This window comes from Tympanuchus pallidicinctus, unplaced genomic scaffold, assembly GCF_026119805.1.
Source record: "Tympanuchus pallidicinctus isolate F22 unplaced genomic scaffold, pur_lepc_1.0 scaffold1, whole genome shotgun sequence".
Lineage (NCBI taxonomy): Eukaryota > Metazoa > Chordata > Aves > Galliformes > Phasianidae > Tympanuchus > Tympanuchus pallidicinctus.
Window position 1 is genome coordinate 64,592,652 of NW_026294618.1, and position 16,980 is coordinate 64,609,631.

At 41.9% G+C, this 16,980-nt stretch overlaps 3 protein-coding genes across 4 annotated transcripts in view; 2 read left to right on the forward strand and 1 right to left on the reverse strand.

Annotated features, from left to right (window-relative positions):
- The window catches only part of IGF2R (insulin like growth factor 2 receptor), a 53,677-nt gene extending 50,186 nt beyond the window's left edge, over positions 1-3,491 (forward strand). For both annotated transcript variants that reach the window (XM_052683661.1, XM_052683669.1), the window contains exons 46-48: positions 807-971; positions 1,340-1,409; positions 1,802-3,491. In XM_052683661.1, coding sequence (XP_052539621.1) covers positions 807-971; positions 1,340-1,409; positions 1,802-2,206 — 640 coding nt within the window. In that variant the 3' untranslated portion in view covers positions 2,207-3,491. The remainder of the gene's footprint in view (positions 1-806; positions 972-1,339; positions 1,410-1,801) is intronic.
- A 1,253-nt stretch (positions 3,492-4,744) lies between these two features.
- LOC128080927 (solute carrier family 22 member 2-like) lies at positions 4,745-16,420 on the forward strand. Its single transcript, XM_052683742.1, has 11 exons — positions 4,745-5,579; positions 7,534-7,637; positions 8,678-8,832; positions 10,441-10,609; positions 11,560-11,674; positions 12,108-12,214; positions 12,325-12,539; positions 13,329-13,437; positions 14,450-14,562; positions 15,685-15,784; positions 16,284-16,420. Exons 1-11 carry the CDS (start codon positions 5,169-5,171, stop codon positions 16,348-16,350), a joined length of 1,665 nt encoding a protein of 554 aa, XP_052539702.1. The 5' UTR covers positions 4,745-5,168; the 3' UTR covers positions 16,351-16,420.
- The window catches only part of LOC128080935 (solute carrier family 22 member 2-like), a 29,906-nt gene continuing 29,255 nt past the window's right edge, over positions 16,330-16,980 (reverse strand). The window contains exon 15 of the mRNA XM_052683774.1: positions 16,330-16,390. Within this exon, the coding sequence (XP_052539734.1) occupies positions 16,330-16,390 (61 nt within the window). The remainder of the gene's footprint in view (positions 16,391-16,980) is intronic.

Sequence of the window (16,980 nt, forward strand, 5' to 3'; positions counted from 1 at the left end):
TTCTTCCCAATAAGCAAAAAGTACGGTAGCTGAGATGCTGTTCTAATCTACTGAGAGAAGTAACGAGCATTTAAGTGAGTTTTTTCTTCCTTGCCTTTTTTCTCTGCAAAAATTCAAAGCCAGGGCAAGATAAAATGGCTTTCCCCTCTATCTGCCTGCTTCTTTAGGCCAGACTGAAAATCATTGCAGGTCTTGGAAAATGAGGCGTTTCTCCAATGGAACTGATCCTTTTTGGATCTGTAGAAAAAAGGGAGTAATGAAGTGATGTCTGGCAGTAGTTTAAAAGCCAAACAATGTCTCAGTGCTTACCCGTGTTCTTGAAACTGTGGGTAGCAGTAATGAAATAATTCTAGGACGGTTCACTTTCTGGTTGCTGTCTTTAAAAACACAGAAATTGTTCATTCTGGTTTAAGCAAGGGATTATCTGCGAAGGCTGTTTGGTCCATGTATTGCCTTTGTCAGGTGGAAGGGAAATAATTGCTGTAGCTAATGGAGCTTGCTCAGGTACAGCTTTGATTCCAAAGCAGCAGCTTTGTGAGGAGTGAGTAGCTCCTGCTGTCTAAGCTCTAAAGTGTTTAATCGTACTTAAGTCTCAACTGTAATCTCAGTTTTATGTGCTGTTTGAAAGCATTCCAGAATGTAGACAACAGTACATACCTTTTTTTCATACTCATAAACAGATTTTAGGGGAGTTTATAAGTTTTGACAGGATGGTATGATGTTTTAAATTTGAATACGTTTCTAATTCTGTCTGATATAATTCATCAGTAGATCTTAGTCTTTTTCTTCCATATTTATATTATTAGATCAACCATTGCTCCAGGAATCCACGAGGGCCAATCTGATCAGGAAGCCCAAGTATATAAAGGCCTTTCAAGGAGAAGTCAGGCAGTTGGTGCTGTGCTGAGTGTCCTCCTGGTTGTTCTCACTGCATGCCTAATAATCTTGCTGTTCTACAAAAAAGAGAGAAGGTAAGTGACTGGGAAGCTTTGAAAGTCTTTCATAGGGTTTGGTTTCCAGAGACTGAAGTTCTGTTTTTTCAGCTGGCATCATCAGCTGTCAAACAGCTATTTTCCAAACTATTATTGTCTAAAGGTCCATATAAAGAGGCATGCATTACAAAGATAATAAAGGCACAGGTGTTTTAGTCACCTTGACGCTGTGGTAGAGAATAGTACTAATCACGGTGGCTTAGAGCCAAAAGTCAAGATAACAAGATAGCTTGCAGCTTGTTTGGTAAAATGATTTGTTGATGATAGGGATCACCTGGAGAGAGGTGAAAGCTGATGAAGGGAACACATTCCTTCCTAATACAATATTTCTTTTCTTTTTTCTTAAGGGAAACTGTGGTAAACAAGATAACAAACTGTTGCAGAAGAACATCGGGTGTTTCCTACAAATACACAAAGGTAATACAGTGGCATAATCAAATGCTTTGTATCTTGTCAATAATTTTAAGGGGAAGCTTTTCTAATAAGTAAAAATCTTTAATTCTTAGCTCCTTCAGTGTGTGGGAAACAAACTATGGGACGTCACATAGCTTTTTATATCACTTATATCATGAAATGGGAAAGGAAGAATTGAGGAAATGAACAGTCCATAAATAACCAAATGTATAAATCTGCAGGAAGAGATGGTATATTTCAGATATGGTGAAAAGCAATAGTAATACTGTGCATGAATATGCTGTTATATCTAAATTAAACTCAAGGTTATGTGGGGTGGGTTCCATATCTGGGGAGATTAGTGTGTGAAAATGTATGGAGTGGTATACTGAGTCTTGTATTTTTTTTTCTTTTAGATAAACAGTGAAGAAGAAGCTAATGAGAATGAAACAGAGTGGCTTATGGAGGAAATTGCAGCACCAAATCAAAGAACAGTAAAAGGAGTACAGGAGAATGGTCACCTTACTACCAAGTCTGTTACATCTGATGCTCTTACATCTCTCCATGTGGATGACCTGGACAGTGAGGATGAAGTGTTAACCATCCCGGATGTAAAGATTCAGACAGGAAGACGACTAGACAAAAGCAAGCACCCACAAAAGAAGCTACCAAGCTTTGCCAGTGATGACAAAGCTTACTTGCTGAATGGGGGAAAGGAAAGGAAAGCAAAAGCCAAGCCTGGCCAACAGCAGAAGGCACAGAACTCTACAAATTCAGTATCATTTCATGATGATAGTGATGAGGACTTGTTGAATGTTTAATAACCCCTCTTGTGCCTAATCAAATATATATGGAGAGATTATATATACAAATGGGACAAAAACTTTCAACCAAATATGAGGACTTCAGCCTGAAAGATTTTTCTGAATTTTGCCTTTAACAAGAAACCATTGAAAAGGGAAGGAGAGAAAGATGTCTTGGTTGTTGTTTACAATGATCTGTTCAGTAATGACTGGATTTGTAGCATCCGGTAGGCTGAGTTATGTTGACTCTCTCTAGCCAGGACAACTTCTTTAAGCTTCAGCAGAGATATGAAATACTTGCTTAAAAAAAGAAACCTTTCAAAGGTCAAGATTAAAGGTGAATTAGGCTCCTGGTTCCTGAGATTCAAATTACCTAGATGACTACTAGCATTTTAACTCCTTGTATTTATTGGTCCTCACTACTCAGGTTTGCTTATAGCAACGTGTTCTTCCTGCCGGCAGGGTATTATTCTATGGGTTCACCCTTCAGTGGGTTCATCCATTGTAAGATGAGGAAAAAATATAACTTTTCTGTGTTGGGATAATTTGATGTAAATTTTAGAACTGGTCTAATTTATCCTGTAAATTTGAATATACGTTCTAATTTAAACAGATCATTGGTTCAAAGGTAATGACTGAAAGGTACGATTCTGTATAGCTTTAGCCTGAGATGACTGCTGTTCTTTGCATGATGTTCTCTTGGTACTAGTCATACGACTGACTTCATCAGTGTTTGCCTAAGCAGCTGACAAGCATCCAAAGACTTTTCTTTCCTCTAGATTATGAGTGCATTAGAGTGACTACAGAGAATCAATGTTCAGAACCATAGAAGCAGAATTCCTAGAATACAACCTGATACAGCCCAGTTTGTCATCATGAAAGAAAACCTCAACGACTAGAGGAGCCCCAGTCAGTACAATGCCTCTCTGTCATTCATTATGAAAAAAATATTGGGCTACTGTTTCTGAAAGCCTAAGTTAAGACTCTTAAACAGAGTTCCTGGCCGTGGTCATTGATTTGCAGTGTTGCTGGCAATGAATGGAAGTCAGATTTCCTCTAGCAGTTTTGCTCTTCTCCAGGTGTTTGTTTAATTTATGGGCAATATTAAGGCTTCAAAAAATTCTACAATTGTATTTTTTAGAATTTTTTGAAACTCTTCATTGTTTATTTTGGCAGGCTTATTCAGTTTCAACAATGGTTTCTTTTTATAAAAACTCCATTTTGAATCAAAATAGTGTAATATAAAGTATTTAGCAATTTCAATAAAAGATATGACGTGGGTATTCCAAATCCCACATCTCAAGTCTGGAATCTTTCTTATGCTAGTGTAATACTGTTCATCAGCTTGCTGATTTATGTTCTTCCCTGTTGGCATAGCTAATAATCCCATCACTCAAAATGAGAAATGAAGTTTTATCAAAGATCAGAATGTGTTTGTATGTATGTGTGTGTATATATAGGTAAGTCTCACTACTCTGGCTTTCTCAGACTGATATTTTTCTTCCTGCACTGTTACCAGAGAAGTCTCTAAAAGAGTTTATCTGAAGTTTCATTTTATCATTGTTAAAACAGAAGTAGTGTTTTTCATAGTTAGCATTAAGTTAATCTGGGGGTATGAGAGGCTTGACAATGTGTTTTTAATGCTGTCAGTTGTCATTGAAGGCGTTGCCTCAATATGTGTTGAAGAATGTTGCTTCTCCCCAAATACTCAAGGTTTGAGTTGTTTGATCTGTAAACTGCTGCATGAAATGGCTTAGTATAACACCAAATAGTTGCTTTATTTTGACTGTGCATAATAAAGCTTATACAGAACGGATACTGCTCAGATAAGCACCCCCAGGTGAAGTATAACAATAAGACTTTCTTAGTAATAAATAGCTGACAGCACTGACTGAGGTGTTTGGTATTGGGACTTTTGCTTGCTATCTAAGCACTGTAGGTAGACCAACTGTTATGCTCATTGCTAGATGAGTGACTTGTTTCACCAAGCTGTTTTTCCAGCAGAATATGCTGTTCAGACATAAGGAAGGAAGGGCTATGAAAATACTGGGGACCAGAGGAGTACAAACAAGTCTTAGGTGCTAATGGCTGTGTGTTAGATGACAACAGTGCTGCTCCTTCAGAAGGAGGCCTCTCACCTGCTGCTGCAGTGTTTTTAGGAACAGTCCGACAGCTTTCACCAACAGATTCCAACTTCACTCAATTTCCAGCAGGCTTTGATTTCTGTTTGCTTGGCCTCACTGTCTGTAGATGTACCTCCTGTCAGCATGGTGAGTGTTGCACACCCGTCCCTCTGTCTCCATGCTGGAGCACAGCAGCTGGGGAGGTGACATCTGCCACAGGTTGGAAGTAGCTGTGGGCAACGTTGCGCTGGCCTTGGAATACTTTAGGTGGCTGCAGGAGCAAAAGTCTGGTTACCTGGCTCCAGTGGATGTGCCTGAAGACAGGAAGAGCTGTGTGCAAAGTGCTGATCCACAGAGCAGGTTTCATACTAGGCTGCGCGTGCTCTTGGAGGCCAATGGGCGGCTCTTGTGGGCCTAATGCACAATGGGAAGAACTGGAGCTTTTCCTACCCTTCTGCAAGAATAGACTTCTAACCATTGTATTAGGAGGAAGTTATCAACAAAGGTTAATTCAAACAGCTAATGTTTGAAAGTTAGTAATGGCTAACCAGCAAACAAACGGCGTCAACAACAAAAAAGAATACAGAACAGCCACAGCACTGTTTATTTATGTTTTGTGAGAGATAAGGAACCATATGTGCGCTCAGTAGGGGTTAAATGCAAATTCTGCCTGGGTGAATTAAGGTCTGATTTCAAATGAAACCTTAAAAAATCTTGCAACATGTCGTTTAATAATTTATGGAGTTAATCTTGACTTTTGGTCAAATGTTTTGTTACTCAAATAGCTTTGCTGCCAACTGAACGTGTCAGTGTTGCAGACCAGAGTGATAAGGATTTGAGGTGGTTTTGATGCCAAAATGCCAACACTGGATGACATTTTAGAGCACATTGGAGAATTCGACAGGTTCCAGAAACAAACCTTCTTCGCCCTGTGTTTGCTTTCTGCTGCCTTCACTCCAGTCTATGTGGGGGTCGTCTTCTTCGGGTTCACCCCCGAGCACCGCTGCTTCAGCCCTGGCGTGGCGGAGCTGAGCCAGCGCTGTGGCTGGAGCCTGGCGGAGCAGCTGAACCACACCGTTCCCGAGTGGGGCAGCCATGGGGCCGCCTACAGCAGCCGCTGCAGCAGGTATGAGGTGGACTGGAACGCAACGGCTGTCAGCTGCACCGACCCCCTTGGCAGCCTGGTGGGCAACCGGAGCTCTGTCCCACTTGGCCCCTGCCAAGATGGGTGGGTCTACGACTACCCTGGCACCTCCATAGTGACTGAGGTAAAAGCATGTGTCTGTCTTCTCTTGCGGTGTTGTTTCTGATAAGCTGACGGGTGCTGAAGTTGGTTGATGCAGCCTAAGCTGTATTAGAGAGACAGGCACTTACCTGTAAGAGAGGATCTCCTCTCTTTATGGACTTCGTTTGAATGCTCTGCAAATCCTCTTTGCTCTGTCCCTGCTTTGAAGTATTGCTCTGGTGTGCTCAGAAGGTATCTCCAGCTGAGCAGCAAATAAACTCTAAGGTAGATAAAGTCCCTTTTAACAAAACTCCCATCCCACACAAAATCCTATTGGTGGAAGTGTGTAAACAGCCTGTGTAAGAAATCAAGAGCCTGCAATACTCCAACAGAAGTGGCTGATCTCAGCAGGTACCTTTCAGAAACTACGCGTGCTTTCTGTGATCCACACTCAGATGTGAAAGTCTCGAGTTTGGTTTTTAGTTTTGGATATGACTGAATGACTGGGGGTGGGTTAGTTCAGGAATAGCTTAGTTCAGGAATAAGCAGCAGAAAAGCTAGTGACTTTTTTGCGTTCTCAGAACATCTGAGAGTAAACAAAGATACTGAACCTATTTAATCTACTTCAGGTTTTAAAGTATTTGGTATGATAAGAGTTATCAGGGATGAGAAATTTGATTTCATATAACATTTTTTGTGGGTAAAAGAACTGACTTGTGTGATCTCTCTTCATGGAACTTTCTAGCATGAATGCAAAGACAGGTCCATTTTGTGTTCGGGTGATGTCAGCATCTGTAGTCCTGTGGTACAGCATTTGCTCTAAGTCCATTTCTTGCCACAGAGGCTGTGTGACATCAAGATAAGGAGATAAGCCAACAGTTCTTTTCATGATTCTACTGATGGAAAGGACTTCCGAGATCATTCAATTCAACCACTCTCCTGCCACCAATATTTCCCTGCTGAACCACGTCTTTTAATACAGCATCTAAATGCTCCTTGAATGCTTCCAGGGATGGTGACTCCACCATCTCCCTGGGCAGCTCATGCCAGTGCATGACCACTCAATTTGAGCAGTTTTTCATTATTCCCACTTGAATCTCCTCTGGAGCAACGTGAGGCCATTTCCTTTAGTCCTATTGCTAGTTATGTGAGAGAAGAAGCCGATTCCCCACCTCACTGCAATCTCCCTTTATGTACTTGTAGAGAGCAATAAGGTCTCACCATCAGCATTCAAGCTCCAGAATCAATGGGGTCCTGGGCAGCCTGATCTAGTAAGTGGCGGCCCTGCTTATGGTAGGGAGTTGAGACTAGATGATCTTCAAGGTCCCTTTTAACCCAAACAATTCAATGATTCTAAGAAGTATTGCAACCTTATTCTAAGATTCTAAGAAGTAATGCATCCTTATTGCAAAGACCTGAGTGAGCATGCTCTGGATGGCCCCACTGTCATCTCCTGAGATTGTCCAGTTCCAGATGGCTCTTGAGATAAGCTGGCACCAAAGAACTCAGCCTGTGTGGATTTGTGCAGTCCTCTCAGACTGAAGCTGTTTCTCCTTTTCTCTGAAAGGTGGCACAGGGCTAGGCCCTCTGGTCACTTCCTTCACCACAGGATATCTGATATGCCACATGCCTCTGTCTGCGTTTTAGCAATGTATCTTGTTTTTGACTGTGACTGTTAAAGCTCCTTATGTACAGCCTGCTAGCCAAGAAAAAGAGAGAAGGTAGCACAAAGTAAAGCATGTCACTTTGCTCAAAAGTAAAAAATACAGGCAGAAGAAAAGCCTCGTTTGCCCTTATAGAGCGTCAGGAAGATGTTTATACTGCCCAAGAGCATGATCTCGTTTCTGGTCTTGGATACTTAGCGAGTATCCGGGGTGCCAATAAGATGAATATTGGCCCAGAAACATGTTTACATCTTCACATGAATCAAAGGAGTTGTGGATGTGAGCAAGCTCCTGGTTCCACTGTTTTGGTTGTAACTGTGGTTGCTCCTTTAGTTTAACCTGGTGTGTGAAGACTCCTGGAAACTGGACCTCTTTCAGTCATCTGTGAATGCTGGGTTCTTTATTGGCTCTGTCAACATTGGCTACATAGCAGACAGGTATGTGTGGAGTGACAGCAAAGCCCTCTGGCCTCCCTTATCAGTGTTTAGTGAGTGGGTGAACTTGAAGACAGAGAGAAATTGTGCAATGGGTATCGTTGCTGCTCCCTTCAAAATAAGGCCATCCGCTGGCTGTTCAGTCATGGTCAGAAGAGAGTACTTTGCCTTAAAGTGAACAAACTGTCCCTGGTATTTTGTACAAATGTTACGGAGCAGAAAAGATTTGTGCAAGTCCTGCAGAGTTGATGTGGATGACAGACCCAAACCTCCCTGCTGGGCCACGCAGGAATCCTGGCGATGTTAACAAAGCTGGGAGGTGCTTGTTTGGAGCCATTGCTTCGTCTGCCGTACTCAGTGTGCCTACAGCCTGGAAAGTATCTTTCCTTCTGAAAAACTTTGAAATAGTAGATGCAGAGGTTGCCAGACAGATACAGCTGGTTTGGAAATCAGTGAGTCCTGGCATCTTCAACATCCTGTACAGAGCCATCCTTTTTCAGGCAGCTGGGGCTGAAAAGAAGCAAATGCTGATATTTGAAGGTATTTTTTCCCTCTCCTTTCCCTCCTGCCTGGAGATGGTTGGCAAAGCGGGCTCCAAGCATCTCCAGATGACAACCACAGCCCATCAACAGCAAGAGACATAAGATTTTTTTTTTTTTAAAGGATTAAGTTCCTAATATATAAATATGCTACTCTGGTATGTGCAGATGTATCAGAATCGTAAATTAATCTGTTCATATTTTTCACCCTATTTTATTTAGTAGACAACTAAGTAATTGTTCTGAACTTGAAAGCAACACAGTCCAAACATATGCAAACATAGGTCTTTCATTGCTCTCTCATGTGGGAAGTTTTTCTTCCTCTGAGAAACTTCTAGGGAATTGAAAAGCAAAAGGAAATAAATGAGTGATGGACTAAAAGTCAGTGTGTACCTCTTCTATAGCAAAGTGGTTTTTCTTTCTTCCTCAAAAAGCACATAGTTTGTATTTGTCTAAGTTTTCATGACTGTTGTTTTGCTTTACATTTAATATCTTCTAATCCAGGTTTGGCCGTAAGTTTTGCCTTTTAACCACAATTCTTGCAAATGTGGTCTGTGGGATCCTGCTGGTATTTGTGCCCAGCTACCTGTGGATTGTGATCTTTCGCTTCTTGCAAGGGCTGGTCAGCAAGGGCTGCTGGACTGCAGGCTACATCCTTGGTGAGTCTAAACCTTCTTGCAGGAGTAAGATGGGCTGCAAAGGAGATGAAGGGGGGGGGGGGAACCCACAAAACAAACACTATGAACTAAAGACCTCTTTAAAAAAAAAAACAAACACCTCCTAAAGTTTTTCGAAATCATACGAAAACCATCAAGAGTTTTTCTCCCTCTGACTACTTGGGATTCTTTTCTTCCAAATGGCAGTGGCCTTCAAAGATCAAGGGTTGGCATAGGAACTCTGTTACCTCAAGGCAGGCTTTTTGTTGTGGGTCAGCCCCCTGCTGCAGACTGTGCCCTCTCCTGTCAATGCTGGCAGGGGAAAGACAGTGGCCCCACGTTCAGCAGCAACTGCCCTGCTGCAGCCCAGTTGCAGATAGGGTGATGACAGAGGATATGAAAGAAGCAGGCAGAGGGTAGGGAAAACTGTAAGCGTTGTGATACAAAGAGTACTAAAGGGTAAACAGAGGCTTTGCGGCCTAAAAATAACTGAGGAACAGCATGTACTTGCTGAGGAAAAGACAAGCTGTTTGGGTGTCTGTGCACTTGCATGAGTGAAGGCCAGCCATAGCACTGTGAAGTAATGGGAAGAGCCACATTGTGCTGGTGTTTCTCTCAGCATGTTGGCTGGCAGCTGCATGGCAGCAGGGCCAGGACCAACTCAGAACCACCTTCTGGTGCATGGTGGAGCTGTGCGGGACTTCATTGGCTGCTCGTTGGTAGAGTTCAGACTCCTGTCAAAAAAAAAAAAAAGGCACAAAACTCCACCAAGAAATCACTGAAGAAATCGCAATGAAATATGTAAGTGCTGCCCAGTTGAGTTATATCTGGATTAGCATGGCAAGTGGCCCTACTGAAAGGCTCCAAGTGATCCAGTTAACTGTGATGGTGGCAGAAATGTAAATGCTAATGCCCAAAACTCTCAATTACCTCTTGTTATTTCTAGATTTTCCTTGAAATCTCTTTGTGAGAGAGGCCATGTAGAATCAACTGCAAAGCCCATGTAAACTTGTCTACTGTCAGAGGGCTGATACTGAGTGCTCAATGAAGAGTACAGTGGCAGAGCAACTTCCTTAGTCTGTTCTTCTGGGCTCATCTACCCTGCAGCTGCTTTTGACTCAGTTTTATGGAGCCTGAAGTGTGATAAAGAGGTGTCTCTATCTATACTCATCTTCTGCCTGAGCAACATTAGTTAATCTGTCATCCCTAAACCAAAGAGCTCCTTGAGCTGCTAAATGATGACGTTCTGTTCTTTCTCTAATAAGTTTTCTTGAAATGATGCTACTGGATTCATAAATGAATTTTTTTTTTTACTTCAGCTCTGTGTTGGCAATACTTACCCTATTAGGCCTATATGGCGACAATGTGGTTCAAAACGCAGATAGATGATGAAGCCTTCAGGGTGGGGAAATCTGTATGCCATCCCATGGTATGAGCATTTTTGCATGCTTGGGTTGAGATACAGGCTGAAAATGTGCACTTGGAAAAATAAAAAAAATATGCTTTGACTGGGTTGGAGGTATAATGTACATTAGCGTTTGGTTTTGCAGCGAAATCTTTATTCATTTTGCACTGCATGGGGTTGGTGGAGCTGTCATTCTGTCTCTGCAGTGACGGAAGTTGTTGGCCCGCAGTACAGGAGAACGGTGGGGATCCTCTACCAGGCAGCCTTCTCAGTGGGGCTCCTGGTGTTCGATGCCATTGCTTATGCAGTCCCTCACTGGCGGTGGCTGCAGCTCACTGTCACCTTACCCTGCTGCTTCTTAATGCTCTACTACTGGTAAGACTGTTTCTGTTGCCTTTGCCCATCAGCTTAAAAGCAGCATCTTTGCTCCCGAGATTTGATACTGAGAGAGATTTGGCACTGCTTTTTGGATGTGGATGTGGACGCATGTTAATGTAAAGAGGAGGTACACAGCAATAAGGGGTGGAAAATAGGATCCCTCAGCAGCCAATGTTTCGTTGCATCTTAGCCTGTGCACCACACCTGTCTTCTGTTTAAAAAAAAAAAAAAATCACTTTGAAAATGAAAGGGTGATCTAATAATGTATTAAATATTTCATAAAAGAAAAAAAATGGAGCCTACATTGAAAAATGGCAATTGAAAGCTTGTGAAAACATATACATATACATTCGACAAGTTGGTTTACACGTTCTTTTAAGCAACAAGGAAAAACAGCTGTTTGTGATCCAACCAAAAGGTGACACAAGTTTATTTGTACTTTGGATCTCTCCTACCTTATGAGTAATATTTTCCAAATTCTAAGTTGTGAATTGTCTAGATGGGCTGAGTTGTTAGGATTAATAGAATGTCTTGTTTCATTTTCCCTTCCCCTTTCTTGTGAATTGGTAAGCCAGCTTTAGCTTACTCACTTTTTTGTCTTGTGAAGGCAAAGGTGAACGATGGCTCCCTGTGAGGAGCCAGTTGGTGGTCAACAGGCTGAGCAAAATGCTGATGCTGCTTTAACTCAAAGCCCAGCCCCAATTTCTCGTTAGTAAACCTGATCTCTGACTAAAGCCATTGCTGCTGCTCTTCCCCTTTCAGCAGCAGGATGTTGTATTCTTCCTGAGAGAAAAAGAGAAAACAACGAACAACAACAAAAAATGAAACAAACAACAAACCTATAACTGTCTTTAGTCAACCAAAATATTCTCTCCTCAGTCTAGCAGGTAGGAACACTGCATGCACGTTGCATTTCAGTATAACAGCATTAACTCATGTGTTGTTAGGTGCCTTCCAGAGTCTCCCAGATGGCTGATATCTCAGGGAAAAACTGACAAAGCTAAGAAAATTGTCAGTGATATAGCTAAAAAAAATCGGAAAAAGATGCCTTCCCATTTTGAGGTGAGCTTGGTATTTGCTTATACACATAAAAACAAGAGCCCCGCTAGTAACTTCTATCAGTTCCTTCCAGTGGAAGCTTATTGTACTTTGAATATTGGAAAGTCTAATCTTGTGGTTAGAGAGGTAATGAGCACTACTGTACTAATGAGGGAGATGAGACAGCATAAGTCTTATAGCTAAGCAAAAAAACCCAGTATTTTCCTGAAGAAATAAGCTAGAGAATGCTAGAAGGGACCAATGTTAAGCCTTGGGGGGAGTTTTAGGGAACTTTGCCCAGATATGGCCTTCTGCATGGGGAAATAGGATCAGTACTCCCTCTCCCCCAGGGGCTGTTGTTGTTGTGATTGGTCATAGTGCCTCAGACTGTATCTGCCAGTCCAAGGCTTGTAGTGAGTGCTCAGCTCCTACAAACACTGTGCTGGCTTTTTCATAGGATATTAAATTTGAAGATGAAGATAGTGGGAAGCAGAGTCCTTCACTCATTGACCTTGTCAGGACACCGCAGATGAGAAAAAACACATTCATTTTGATGTACAACTGGTAAGAAGATAACGTTTGGTGAGTCATTTTGAAGCTCTGGGTATGAATGCTCTAGGAGGATAGAATGTGAGCTTCTGGCTAACAAAGCTGGGACGTTCTTCTTTGCCTAGGTTCACAAGCTCCATCCTCTACCAAGGGCTCATCATGCACATGGGACTAATGGGTGGAAACATTTATCTGGATTTTCTCTATTCTGCTCTCGTTGAGTTTCCAGCTGCCTTCATCATTATTGTCACTATTGATCGTATTGGCCGTCGCTACCCATGGGCTACAGCAAACCTGGTGGCTGGGGCTGCCTGCCTTGCCACAGCCCTGATCCCTGAGGGTGAGTCAGCGGGGTGAGGCTTCCAGTCCCTGAACTTCCTCCTAGGATCAGCACCCGATTCTGTCTCCCTTATTAAAGAGTTACAGCCCTGAAGGGCTGCAAATGCATGTCCACCAGTGGGTGCTGCCCTCCCAACTTTCAGTGGTGCTCCTTGCACTACAGAATCATAGAATATTCCAAGTTGGAAGGGACCCACAAGGATCACAGAGTCCAAATCCTGGCTCCACACAGAAACACACAAAACTCAAACCATATGTATATCTGAGCACATTGTCCAAAAGCTTCTTGAACTCCAGCAGGTTGGGGCTGTGACCACTGTCCTGGGGAGTCTGTTCCATGCCCTGGTACTCCTGCTGAAGAACCTTTCCCTAACCTCCTACCTGACACTCCCCTGATGCAGCTCTTTCTGGTCCTGTTGCTGTAACGGAGAGCAGAGCTTAGTGTTGCACCTCTGCTCTCTCTACAAGGAGCTGCAGGGGCACCATGAGGCCTCCCCTTAGCCTCCTCTGCTCTGGGTTGAGCAAACCTAGGGACCTCAGCTGCTCCTCAGTGAAATAAACAGATTTTATAGCACTGCTAATAATAAATCTCAAAGCATCTGGGTCCCTTGTGTTGTGCCACAGCTCATGTGGTGTTGACTGTTTTCATTTCCTGATTCACACAAGAGAGTTCTTTAAAAAACATCACATGATAGGGGATCAGAGGTCTAGCTAAAATAGCAGTGGTATTAACCAATCCCTGCTAAATCACAGGGATAATTTAAATGTATTGAATGCATTTTACCTGCAGACCTACATTGGCTGAAATTAATTGCTGCTTGCCTTGGGCGAATGGGAATCACGATAGCTTTTGAAATGGTTTGCTTTGTAAACACTGAGTTATATCCAACGTACATCAGGTAAGTGTATCTTTCTGCTGTTGGACCAGCAAACAAATAGTTGAAGCCAATGTGTATTTTATGTTTTATGCTAAAATAAGTAATCTCCAAATACTTTCAAACATATATCATTATTGCCTAACGTTAAGTAGAGTGGAAGAAAAGTGCTGTAAAACATTGATTAATAAAGAAAACCAACGTGGTTCAAGCAAACGAAAATTCATGCAGATGAAATAAAGGGAAAAGTGGACAGAACCAGGGCAGGCAATGAATCTGAAGTCTCGCATACTGGTTAATTTGTATTTAATTTGAGTCAAAATTACATGCAAATGGATGTGTCCAGCATGGCTGTTGCTATGGAGAATATGTGAACTTGAGCTCTTGACCTGAAGAATGGATTTGTTTTTTTTCCTATTGGACTGTAGGGTGCATAGCTCAGAAGTAGCTATGTGCACTGCAGGTAACTGAAGCTTGGGAGTAAAGTTCTCAAAAATTCCTTCCCCTGAGTGACCATTGGCCACTGCATGCAGGGAAGGTGTCTGAACTGACCAGAGAATCTCAATCCTCCTTTCTTCACTGGAGGCTCTTAATTTCATTTCTATATCCACAATTAACATAGTAGAAGATAGTTGAACTTTTATTAATGGTACATACCAAATGAAAGCATTATTTGATGCCCCTTGTGCTAAGTCATTTAAGAGGTGAAGATAATGGTTTTGCATAGTAAGTGCTTGGAGACTCCCCTCAGTCATCGTGAGCCTGATTTTCTTCTATGTTTAACCTTGGGGAATTTCTTACACCTGTGATAATACAGGTGTACTATACTGCTGCTATTTGCTAAGTTTTTCATGCTTGCAGTACTTAAGTCTAAGTAACTCATGGATGTGCCCACCTTTGGAAAACTAGAGCTTTGCACACTATTTTGGTATTTTGTGGCTTGTGAAGCCACAATGCTGTGTGCGAAGTCAGAGTTGTGCCCTGTCCTCTTCCATTTGCAGTGCTTGCTAATATGATCCCTTTGCTGTCAAACCAGGAACCTTGGTGTGATGGTCTGCTCTGCCTTGTGTGATGTTGGTGGAATTGCTGTCCCATTCATCGTCTACAGGCTGGTGGAAATCTGGCATGAGTTGCCACTGATAGTCTTCAGTAAGTGCCACATTACTTCCTCACCAGTTGCTTCTGTGGTGTAGTAATGGGGTCCAGATTTCAAAGAGAGGGAGAAACAGCTGGGACAGTAGCTCCAAATTCAGCAGGTGCATTTTCACATCTGTATGTGCTGTAATCTTCAGTTTGTAGCATCCTGGGACTTGCCTGTGCATTTGTACCTGCAATGTTGTAATTGTGTCATTATTGTTCCCTGTGTTTTAAAAGAAGCTGGAGATGAATACAGGCTGGATAGATGGTGAAATGCTGAGTAACGTTCCAACATTCTGATGAGATGAAATGGGTTTTGGTTTATTTTTGCTGTATTTAAATCTGATAAATTGTTGCTCTTCTATGAAGTGTGCTTCCTCAGTCCTGGAGACAAAGTCAGAATTTCCCCCTCCCCCCCTCTTTTTTTTTTAATGGAGTACAAGCATAGTTGTTATACTTCAGCTTTTCTAACACTGTTAACTGGCTCTTCTCCACCTGTTTGGAAAGAGATTAGTAAATAAATGCAAGATGAGCACTTGCAAACTAGTGACCTGAACTTTTCAGGTCAAGGTCTGTGTTCTCTGAATCTTTGGATCAGAAGAACATTGTTTCAAGAAAAATGTCTTGAATGGCAATATGCAGTTCTTAATTGACAGAACATTTGGGAGAGTGCTTAGCAGATTCAAAGTATAGACATAAAACATATATAAAGTGGGTAAATGAAACTATCAGTGAGCAAGTTAAACACATTGTGCAGGAATTAATATGTTTGGTATGTATTTTCTAAAGCTTGTTATGTAAACAGCATCCATTTTCTGATTTATGCTCACGCTATCGAAAGGGTTTTTCCCTCTTTACAGATGTCAGTCCAGTCATCATTACCCCACCCAGCTCAGTGTGTAACTCACAACTGAACTTGACTCCTTGCTATTTCCGTGTAGCTGCCAGATCCTCCATAGATGGTGTGCTGGTCTTGCATATCAAGCCTTATGTATTCATTTTCTTAAAAAAAAAAAAAAAAAAAAAAAAAAAAAAACCCAACAAAATAAAATACCACTTGTAAGTCCTTTATGCCAGGCAGCAGAAAGTAACGTATATGATAACAAGCTCTTTGTGTGTTTCTTTGATTTGAAGCTGTTCTTGGTTTGATTGCGGGTGGATTGGTGTTGTTTCTGCCTGAAACTAAAGGAAGAGTTTTGCCTGAGACTGTTGAAGATGTTGAAAACTTTCACAGGTGAGTTAGGCTGGCAGGTTTCACTTGAAATTGTACAAAACGTACAACAGAACTCCTTGGGGAAGCCCGTTTGTTACTTTGCTGCCTCCTATGCTTCCAAGAAGTTTCCATAGCTGGCTCCTAGGCTCCATTCTAGGAGAGTTTGGACTCTGCTTTAGTGTTCATCTAGGCATTTGAAAACAAGCACCACAGATACTTTTACTGGTCTGTGAATAACTTGGCTGGTATCTTAAAAAGGCTGCAACCCTACTATAACTGTAATTTGTGCTTTAAGAAATTGGCTGATTTTTGTGGAACAAAGTGCAGTGTTAATAACAGCTACTTTATATGGTAAGTGAAGCATTGGTATCTCCTGAGGAGCCAGAGCAACCCTAGAGGACTTCAGAATTAACTGCTTGTTTTCTCTGGGGAAGAGGCAGAGCAAATGAAGAACCTGAAATCAGGTGCTAGCTGAATGCATTTCTTGCTGGTTGCTGCTCACATTTTGATGTTCTTGCAGGCGAAGCACTCCAAAGGACAAAAAGATCTATCTCCATGTCCAAGCATCAGAAGTAGCCCATGATTGAAGAAGGCACAACTTTCTGGGCAGTCTGCTTTAGAGCACTACTGTAAAAAATAAAATTAGAATGAATACTCTCTTCTGTCTTGCTTCCCTTTGTTCATAGAATAACAGAACCCAAGCAAGAAGTAGCCTCTGGGAGATCATCAGATCCAACCTTTTATTGGAAAAGGGAGCCTAGATGAAATTATCTAGCATGCTGCACAATTGCATCTTGAAAGTCTCCACTGATAAGAATACTATACTCCATCCTTCCCTTTTTTTTCTGTCTATCCTTTCATTTGAATGTTTGAGATTTTCTGATGTGCTCGTCCCTGGTGCTGCATAGCTTGTTCCCTCTCTGTACTCTATAATAGAAATGTTTCAGGGCTGGAAAATTTTCACTCAAACTGTGTCGATCTCAACATGGGGCAGATTTTTAACTTGGGGATTGTGGAGTCCATTCCAAATGAACTTTATAAACCTCAGATTTATAAACAATCTGACTTGTCTCGCATGGGTAGCGTAACGTAACAGAGATGTGCCTCTGTTGTAGAACTGAGATGAGAACAAACCTTATCTAATTTTCTTGCATAGGGCAGAGTTTCTGAGCTGAGGCTTGTCAAGTAGTCCTCTGCCTCAGGGAGCATTAGGAGCA